Source organism: Nestor notabilis, unplaced genomic scaffold, assembly GCF_000696875.1.
Source record: "Nestor notabilis isolate BGI_N333 unplaced genomic scaffold, ASM69687v1 scaffold3027, whole genome shotgun sequence".
Lineage (NCBI taxonomy): Eukaryota > Metazoa > Chordata > Aves > Psittaciformes > Psittacidae > Nestor > Nestor notabilis.
This window is the reverse complement of record NW_009937609.1, coordinates 1-10,955: the sequence shown is the minus strand read 5'-3', so window position 1 is coordinate 10,955 and position 10,955 is coordinate 1. Positions and strand designations below refer to the sequence as shown.

Below are 10,955 nucleotides of genomic sequence, written 5' to 3'. Positions count from 1 at the left end.
AAACATTTCAATCTTCTACCGAAATAAAGCATCCAGCTATTTTGCTGGATATATATGCAAGTATTTTGCAGTTATCAGTTAAAGTATTAATATGCAATCAAGTTAGGCAATCTCATAAACAAATCATAAAACTATCTTACTGGTTTAAAACCAAGTTTCAGTCATCTTGGATGTTACCATGAAGAGGAAATGGTTCTCTGTGGCATTTGTTCAAGCCACCCTACTCCCTCCAATACTCCCACAGACACAGGAAATAAGTCTAACTGGGCAGTTATCAGTTAAAGTATTAATATGCAATCAAGTTAGGCAATCTCATAAACAAATCATAAAACTATCTTACTGGTTTAAAACCAAGTTTCAGTCATCTTGGATGTTACCATGAAGAGGAAATGGTTCTCTGTGGCATTTGTTCAAGCCACCCTACTCCCTCCAATACTCCCACAGACACAGGAAATAAGTCTAACTGGGGGCAAGACCTGCTAAGGCATTTTGAACCTAAATACACCATCATTAAAACTTTAATGCATTGAAAAGGAAAGAAAAAAGTTACCTAAAAGAAAAGCTACCTTTTAGAAATATCTTGATGCGTAATAGCCAGTTTGCCAAATGATTCCAGAAGATAAATAAATCAATCATTGAGCTAGACTGGCAAGATGACACCAGATACATCTCTCCCTCTCAAACTTTGAAGAATGAAATCTTACACAACAAATTAGACACTCTAAAGCAGTATAGAAGATGAACTGCCAGATGTTTCCATTACAGAAGTAATGGGTCAACACCATCTGTGTATAAAAATAAATTTCCAAGTTTAGTGAAGCTCAAGTTCTGCCTGTGGAAAATGAAGGAATGCTTGTATGACTGGCTTCCAAGATGCTGCTGCACAAATCAGTGGAAAATGTTTAATCATGGCAAACACACAAAAACACAGGAGTTTCACAGCCAGACACAAAGCAAGAAACATCTAGATTAAACTCAACTTTTCTATCAGCATGATCCAAAAATCATTATCTGCATAAACCACAGTTGGTCTAATTAAAAGATCTCAAAGCAAAACACACAATTGCACACTGATTAAACTACGTTAGGGTCCTGAAGCTTCCTTCAGTATTGCAGGATGGTGTAAGACCAGTCCTAGAAGCTTACCATGCAATACAACAGCAATGCAAAATGGGTATCTGAAATCACTGATGGTGTTCACAGAGCCCAGATATCACAAAAAGTGGCAGAGCTATAAAATAGGATGTTTTTCAGTGTTTGCCACTGAAGCAGCAGAAAAATGTCTGTCACACAGTAAATCCAGGAAAGAAACAGCCTTTCAAGAAAGCATGCAGCAAGAATGATAACCCTGGTTTACCCAAATTAATCAGAAGTGACACAGCCCCTCAGTATTTTCAGGCAAAGATAAACTAAAATGAAGGAACACGGCTCAAAGAAGCAAAGACTCCCTATTTCCTCTCAGTTGTTGAGATTTTCTGCTCCAAGAACAAAAATACTATTGTCCTATGCATGGCTTTTATCCTTCATTTAAAGAAATCCCAAACAAACAAATACCGGTCTTGCCCTATACCATCTTTGTTGATGTTTCTTTCACAACACTAGTACGTTTCTTACATCAAATTAACAAGAGAAGCACAAAAAGGAACCTTAAAACAGGCATTCCTATTATCTTCTGAAAAAGTTTAAGCCCTCTAACACCTCATCTTACAGAGGAAGCATATTGGTACAATTAGAGGTCTAGAATAAATGTGCTATTGGGACGCAGAGTATCTCATACCACCATAATAAAGAATTGATTTTGCAACTATAGTGCAACAGTATGGTTGCATTATTCACACCACTTCTCATCTTCTATTTAAATCAATTTACATATTTTCAAGTTTGCTTTGGTATACAGCACAGAAATCTCTGAAGTAATTGTAAAACCAATAGTTTAGACAATAAGGAAAAATACATTGCATTGTAAAATGTATGCTCATTTGTCCACTGCTCTGTGTTACGCCTCATAGTATGCAGCCCAGTTACTGTATCATACCACTCAACACTGCCAACCCATACTGTAAATCACACACCACATCTCAAGAGCTCAAATCATTTCTCTTTTTGGACATTGAACTGCTTTGAACAATTCTGCACTGCATATAACCCATTTCCCAGAGCTGAACAAAAAGAAAGTAGTCAAAGATGTAAGAAATGGTACCCAGCCATATTTCCTGAATGGCTCGGTGGCATGGTATTGAAAATCTTTCTAGGTTTATTTCAAAATTCACTTTCAATTTGTTACTGATTTTTGCTGTATCTGGCTTGAACAGAACTTGAAGCCAAGAAGAGAATCACAAAGTGTGATTTGGAAATTCACAAGTTCCAAGCTAATTTGTGCTTAAAAGAACTTGAAGCCAAGAAGAGAATCACAAAGTCTAATTTGGAAATTCGCAAGTTCCAAGCTAATTTGTGCTTAAGCATATTCCTGTTCGATGCATCAAGTGCAATCTCAAGAAACACTCCAAATAACTTTAGAAAACAAACCCAAAACCCCAAACCAACAAAACCAAGCAGTCTAATCTCCAGTGAAAAACACGGACATTCTCTGCCAAGGTGCTCATAAAACTTGAAGTACACTAAATGGCTGTTCAACTTAAATTACAAGTGTGGACCAATGGCACAGGATATAACGATGACAAAGTCCTATGGTCTCTGTTTTGGGCTGAAATGTTTGTATTCTGCTGGTTGGGTGGATAACCCTCTCCATCACAACTAGCCTTGACAGCTGAAGAAAGGTGGTTTGGAATTCCAAATAAGGACTGCAGGCTTCTTTGTTGATTCTGTTAATAACAATTTCCTCATTGCCAGTTATCTGCAGTGTGCTGACAACCTGCACAGCTCATGCTACTTAGAAGCAGACTGAACTTCTGTGAAGGTTTTTGAAGCTCACAGTTCATATTTACCCAACTGTTCTTCATACACACCCTCAAATTTTGGAAACCAGTTTTCCTACAGTAAACATATCCAACCTTCCAAGCTTTTCACTTTCCAGGAAAATCTTCTCCTTTCCACAAGGCAACACATCCAGTGCTTGAATTTGGTATTCACTGGCAGACACACCCACCCTCCAAAACAAAACCATACCCCAGCACCTTAATATACATTTAAAACAATATATGGAAGTGAAATAGAGTAACAAGTCAGTGCAATGACCGCACTGAGGAGGCAACAGAATTATATGTTGCTCTTTTCTTAACTTTGTATTACAACATCACCTACTGACATTAATATTTTTCAATTTATCTTGGTATAGTTTAAATAACTTGGGATAAATCACTTTTATGATTTGCCCTGGATAATTTCCCATTTGTGGAAACCTCATAACAGCAGTTTTTTTCATTTTAAGTAGAAAATGCAACTACTCCTGTACTACTTTGTCTAAAACAAAGCAACATTAAGAGGATTCCAGAGCAAGCGTTCCAACAGCAGGTACTTCGCCTTTAAGCACCACCACCTGACTAGACTTCAAACTGAATCTAGATGTACCTACTGTCAGTTAAAGAAAGTCAATTTACTCACACTGAAGATCCCCCAAAGAATGTGAATTGTATACTTCTAAGATCATTTCTGCATATGAACCAAATCCCTGAACCAAATTCCACCTTCAGGTTTGAGCCATTACAAAGAAAGAAAAAGTCCACTTCTACACCATTCAAATTCTACAGCTTTATCTGGAAGGAGAAATTGATCTGCAAATAGCCTCCTGCTGCCACAACTGGACTATTTACAGGCTCCAGATCATCTTGAGCATCTCAGCGTTACACTTCTACCTAGCATAAACTTCTTTTAAATCACATTCCTTCTCTAGTTGTCTCCAAAAGAGATAAAGTCTGCAATGGCTGCATGTCCCTATTTTGAATTCTCTAGTTGAAGAGCTGCCTGTAATTAAGATTAAAGAGTAAACAATTTTATTCACATGGCACATTTAATTATAGATATTGATAATTACAGTCTACACTTACTATAATCTATTAAAATAATTTATATTACAAATATTTAAGCAACATACTAATGATATCTGCAATAAAATAAAGTTACTGAAGTAACAGGCTGAGCACCCAAACTCAGAATTTAGTGAAGCACTTCAAAAAACCTATCCCTTGCTTTTTTCCTTTTTAATTTCCATCTATTCAACCTATTTGGTTCAAATGCTGACCCTCTCAAAACTTAGAAATGGCGTTTAAAAGGATCAAAAACTTATCTCTGTTTTTACTGACAGACTGAAAGAAGAAAATGGAAAGTCACATCCATTCTTTAACTCTTTACCACAGGAGAATATAGAACCTAAAAACATTTTAACCATCTTTAATATATCTTCTTGTTTCTGTAGTTATAGTTTTAAAACTGCAATTTATGTGGTTTAGTTTTAAAACAGAGTATCTAAAACTACTATTTACATAAGTGTACAGAATACAGAAAAGGTTATACCATGACTAAATATGAATTTCATGCTTTGTGCTTTAGTTGTATTCCCATTACCATACGCATGTAGCCTAACAGAAAGGACAAAAATCCAGTTTTGCCTTGTCTCACTTATGTTACACATCCCTTCACTCCAGATGTACGGTGCTAGTAAACACAGCCTTTCAGCCCAACATATTTCAAGTAATGGGCTGGTGGATGGAGGTCCTACATAATAAATAATCTGCCAGAACCAGTCTTGTTTAAACAGGGAGACAGTGGTAGCTGCACTGGTATGACCTGAAAAATAAACACTGGTTCCAGCATTTCTTGATTAGAAAGCTCACAACTGGTCTCATTTCTCTTTTCTAAAAAACTTTCCTTCCTCATGATTTCTTAGCATTTGGGCACTAACACTCCAGCTTAAGAGTTCCTGTTCACAGCTGCAGTGGAGAAGATAAACTTGGTGGAGTACAGGGGAGAGAAGAGACAGACCGAGGAGTTTCAGGTATTTTGGTTGCCTGTCACAGGAGGGGGGAGAAATTATGGTATAAACTCCCAACAGGCAAACTCCACAAAACTGACGCCAGCAAGTGAAAAAACTTCACATTTTCCCCCAGTAAGAGATTAATTTTTGGTTTCGAGTTCATCAAGTCAAACTACACTAACACAGAGGTCCACCATCAGTAAACCAGAAGTGGGTTGGTTCTGTTTTCCAGATCATGAATCACTACAGAAACTTCTCAAGGTAAAGACCAATTGGGAATTATATGATGTTGTGGAAGCATGAGTACTCCTACAGAAAATGTCCTCTCCTACATTTTCCTTCCTCCTGGAAATTTTGCCTTTTAACTACATTCCTAAACTCACCAAGACTGCCCTATTTTTGTTTGGTTTTAATAAACATACAAGAACCAGACATTTGCTATCCCATATTGCTACTATTCACCAGGCAAGTTTCAAAAGAGAACGTACAGCAACGCACAAGCTCTTGCCAGATATCACTGAGAAAACTGAAACCAGTTGATGAAAATGCATTAGAGAACTTTCTATGTGTGTTCTTTTCTTTGCTTTTTCCCCCACAGCAGAATGCATGAACTGGATATAGCTACTTGTTTGTCACAGCAATACCCAAACTGGTTCCTTAATTAAAAGCCAACCTCTTGGGAGAACATTTGTTCAGCTTCCACCAAAGAAGAAAAAGCAGTAAAATGAATCAGTTTAACAGGAAATAAGAATATATTATGAAAAGCAGTACCAAACCTGAAAAATCTAAATCTTTTTCTTGGGATAGGACAAAATTAAAGGGCTTGACTTACATGAAACACTTTTTTGCCTTTTAAAAATGCCAACATGACAATCAACATGTTTCTAATATTCGCAAGTCTAACAATCTCTGAAATAATAAGAGGCATTTGTAACTACTTGTAAGTGCAGCTCCAATTAGAGTTTTGCGCTGCAATAACCATATCTAACCCAAATCTATTTATTTTGCCTTGAAAAGTAAAACAAACAAACAAACTGTAAACCAAATAACCAGATAAAACTTAAAAGCTAACCCAACATTAAAAATGACACTTTCCAAGCACCGCAAAACCTTTGGAGGTTAAAGGAAAAAAGTAAAAATAACCAGTTACTAGACTAGATCCCGAGAGCACCCATATCACAAACTCTCAGCACATGCTCCTACGTTTGACTACTGCCTTGCACTGTACAAAACCAGGTCTTTATGTTCATTAACAACTGGTTTAAAACTTTTAAACTTTTGGCTCCTTATTTTTCCCTTTGTACATCTGGCTGTGGTACACTTCTAAATCATTTTTACATTAAGAGTTTAATTTCTCAACATCATGGCCATCAGTACCCTCTGTAGGAGCCAGGAATACAAACCCCCTATATTCTAAGGCATTATTTTAACATTTGGATAAGTAGTGAGAGACAAGAAGCAGATGAGATCCCACACTGTCATTCTGAGAAGTACCTGGAGGAACAACTCTTTTGTGCCTAAAGCCCAGGAGGAAAAAAGGTAGCACTAACATAACGATCTTCAGGAATATTCTGACAGACAATTTCTTAGTTGGGACACACTCAAGATAAATTGTAATTAATTTCAGAAGTTAGTAAGCTCTGAGAGCCAGCCCCAGTCTACTAAAATCCACATTAATTCACCTTACACCAGTTCTATGCAATACAATGGTTAGCTATGGAATATTACTGCAGACCTACAAAAGAAAGTTTGCACAATAAACCCAACAAAATATTATACCTTTCACAACATATAAGCTTTGATAATGGCACAGTATTTGCTGTATAGAGCTTCCTAGAAAGATGACTGAAATAACAAACACTGTCTTCGGATAAACTGGAAATTTGCATGTCAATACAACAGAATCAGCCACCAATTTACTCCTTCAACACCATTTCTTTGCTAGGACTCGTCTTCTACATTTTTCATGACTGGAATGATGAACTAGTGATAGTTCCTCTGAGTAAAATCAAAGTTCAGATTACTAAATGGTAAAATAAGAGCATGCTAGATTTAGAGAACAGGGTACCCTAGGTAAGATGGTTGGGAGGCTGGTAAATTCACATGACAAAAGAGGCTGCGTATCTTACTGTTGTATCTCAATGTCTCCACTTAAACTATTTTTCAAGAGCATGAAAACAGGTTAAAATATAAAATTACTACAGACACAAAACACAGTACCTCGTTTCTAGTTAAATTCCTTCACAATGAAGATGAAAGCACACTAGTGAAGTAATTGGTTAAGTGATGGACAATCACTGTAAATGCTTAGACTAGCAAAAGCCATCTAAAAAAAAGATAAAGACAAACGTTTTGGCTCAGAACTCCACTGCTCTGCATTTGCTTGTTAGATAGACTGATGATTACTGCAGCCAAAATCTAGACAGCTCTTCCTAAAACTAGTTTTCCTGGTTTTTGACATAGAAAATCAAGAAACAGAAAATGAAGGACCTGTAGGCATGTTGATTAAGTCCTTCTTTTAAAATGCTGCAGCATGTGGAAAACACTTGATATGTATAATTATGACAAGCCTCAAGTAGAACTTGCAGTGGACAGGCAATGGCAAAAATATTTAGTGATACAAGATATATAGGGTAGCTGTTCTAAAAGCACATCTACCTTTTGGGGATACAAATGGATAAGAGAGGAGGGACACTACACACAGAGTTCCTCTACCAGAAGTCTGTCCAGCAGAAGAAAAAGCAATGATAAATGTCATATGCATTCACACACTAAGCTTTTACTGTACCATTATATTAAAGGTGTTTTACCATTCCTAGGATTTTGCTTCTTTAAATACTTTAATAATGCAGTAAAAAAGAGCTCCTACATGTGAATTCAAGATATATCATAAACTTCCCAGTAAAGCACAAAAATTGAGCCTTTCTTGGCCAGAGACATTCCACTGTGATCTTTTAATTCATTGTTCAATGTAAGCTTGAAAAAGCTGTAAAAATCTGTCACTTATTTGAGTGGATGTGATTTATGTGGAAAATCTTCACTGGTAGGAGAGTTTGACTGGGATTGTGATTTTTCAATACCTGCTCTCAAAAAATAAAACTCTTCAGCCCCTAAGACTACAGCCTGCAAGTGGCAGTAATTAGGCTGCACATGGTTAGGGAAGGTAAGTAGAGAATGATCATTCATCATCTCTTCTAGTAGAAAAAACCTAGCAGGCACTGCGTGATCCTGTTTGGGGCCAGTTTGGAGAATGCAATCCTTCAAGCTCTCCAGTTAACCGCAGGAACTTTGCCACTGTGTAGTACAACTTGTCTGGTTTGATGACAAATATAGGAAAGAAAACCCCCTGTATCTAAACATAGCTAAAGACCAGTTCTGGCTCAGCATGCACCTGAGTCAAAGAGCACTGGAGCCCACGGAGAACTCTGAAGACATATGGCTGAATGTGTGCCTTACTCTTAACACTATTCTCCCCACTGGCCGCTGTCAGATAAAGAGATACTGAAGTAAGGTGAATCTTTTCCCTGCCTATTAATGCTGTTCTAATGTCAAGTGCCTGTTCCTGGATAAGACTAAGATTTCAATTAGTGCCACAACTGTGTAGCAGCACTCATAGTTTAGGTATTTGTTCAGCAGAAACAAGCTGAGCTGACTGAATGAGAAGTTTGCGCTTTCTTTGCAATAGGGCAACAGCATTTCTGGGAGAGAGAGAAGGAGGAGGGAGACCTTTAGGCAAATACTCAACTAATGAGAACTGCCAGTAAATTGCCAAAATAACAACATAGATGTTTTAACTATCAAACACGCAGTATTACAACCCCAAAAAGCACATAAGGATGAAAATGCTTACTTAAGCTTTATCTTACAAAAGTTAACTGAAGTTACTCTGACCAAGTGAGAAATAAACATATAAATTATCAAAATGGTTTCTGATACACCTAAATACCACATAAAACCTGTCTATGCGTGTACAACAATGCATACAGAAGTACCTTATTTGCCAAAACACTTAAGTACGTTTCAGAAATTGAATACACCCATACTCTGAGGAACTCATTTTAAACCTGGATGCTCATGTAAAAAATACCTCCCTGACCATGCCAATTAAAGTAACAAAAATATTCTTTCCTTGACAAAAGCACCCCCCCCCAAAAAGGAATAAAAATTGAAGTTACCACAAGTAAGCAGAAAATGAAGAGTTAAAAGTCCAGAGAGTAATTGAAAGGTTGTTTTTCTTCTGTGGAGCCAGACCTCAATCTTTAATGTAATAAATATTCAAAAATCTAAGTTTGATGGCAGGACATCCCTGCAACAGGTAAACTAACACCTTCAGAATTATCTCTATATTAAATTAATTTAGTAATATACGTACTGGTTTTGATTCGTTTAGGCTCCTGAGCATATGGATATAGATTAAAAATATATATGTATTCGACATACAGAGATTTTTAAGGACTATTAGGAAGTCACATAATGAGCTGATACCATTAACTCACCAAAATAAAAACAACTGACACAGTAGCCAGTACTTCCCCCTTTTATAAAGTCAGTTAACTACTCAAAGCTACACTCCTTTTTTAATTAAGATGCAATGCATTTACACAAACAACCTGTTCCTCCCTCCTTCCAAATTGGTCAAAGACGTACAACAGCAGCATCTGTGACCCTGTAGCCCAATTCAGAAACACTCCTGGGTTATCCCTGAGTTTAACTACTCTCCTGGTACAGAGACTTTAAAAGAACCCCCAAATTTAACTCATTCCTAAGCTTGAACTCCATTCTGGAATGAATTCAAATAAATCTAAAGTGCTTAAGTTTAGATAAAAGAATATTTGAAGCTTGAAACCCACACGGTTAAGAACTAATTAAACACCAACAGCAGAACTGGCCTGAAAAATTTGATCCCAAATTTGCCACTAGAGGTTAAAAAAAAATAAAATAAAATAATCACAATGATGTTTAAGGAGTTTTAACACCAACATGAGTTTTAAAGGTTGCCATATCTTAAGATAAATGCAGTATTTAACACCAAGACTTTTGACCCAACCTCCACCTTTTAATCTTTGTGTTTAACTAAAACTAGGTTTACACCCTTGCAATGAGGCCCTGTGCACTTTTCCCCAAACTATAACAATGCAATCTCCATTTTGAACAATGCACCTCATTTCCCTCCTTGGAAAGCTAGTTTTGTCTTAAAGCCAGTAAATGCTGGATCCAGTTATACCTCTGACCTCAAGAGCCTGAAAATTTTCAGTGTTTATGGTTTTTGGCTTTTTTTTTTTTTTTTTTTTTAGACCACTTCAAGTTGCATGTGCTTCCTCTCCTTTTGACATCAAGTTATATCTGCAAGCACAAGCCATCCTTTCCTGCATGTATCTGAAAGGACCTCTTTGCAAGGCATGCATGTCCTTCCCCTTGTTTTTAAATGTTAAGTGAATGCTCCATACACTTTTGACACTGTTTGCAACACGTTCTGGTGTATCACGCATTTCTGCAGTCACCAGAACCTCCATGCATATTTGCAAAGCACCCCCTTGTTACAGCATTCCCTTGTTACAGCATGCCCTCCCTCCTCCCAGTGCATGTGTTTGTAAGCATCTCCTAGTGTTCCCTGCATCCGTGGGGTTGCCAGTCGTTAATTTGCATACCCCTCTCCCTGTGAGTGCTTGCAGGCATCCCTTACATACACGCATGGGAGGAAGAATGCGTGCGGACTGTATTTGCAAACCTAGAGGGAGCATGTGGGGTGCCCTCGACTTGTTTTAGTTCATCCCACTGACTCTCTACCTGGGGTGCTGCTGTAGGTGCTGTGGCTCCTGAAGCTGCTCTCAGTGCAATAACTGGCATCGTCTTCATCCTCCATCTCTTCGGGGTAGTCAGAGTCGTCGTCGTCCTCTTCCTCCATTATCTCCTCCTCCTCTTCCTCCTCGGAGTCCTGGTTATCCTCGGGGTCTGCCTCCTCTTCCTCCTCGGACACCATGCTCTCCTCCTCCTCTTCGCTCTCATGATCATCGTACACCACTTT

The 10,955-nt window shown here is 37.7% G+C and overlaps 1 protein-coding gene across 1 annotated transcript in view; it reads right to left on the bottom strand.

The window, feature by feature from the left end:
* BPTF (bromodomain PHD finger transcription factor) overlaps nt 1–10,952 on the bottom strand; it is a gene marked incomplete at both ends in the record, with an annotated part of 42,463 nt that extends 31,511 nt beyond the window's left edge. Inside the window, one exon of the mRNA XM_010018887.1 lies at nt 10,718–10,952. Coding sequence (XP_010017189.1) covers nt 10,718–10,952 — 235 coding nt within the window. The remainder of the gene's footprint in view (nt 1–10,717) is intronic.
* Nucleotides 10,953–10,955: the final 3 nt, after the last annotated feature.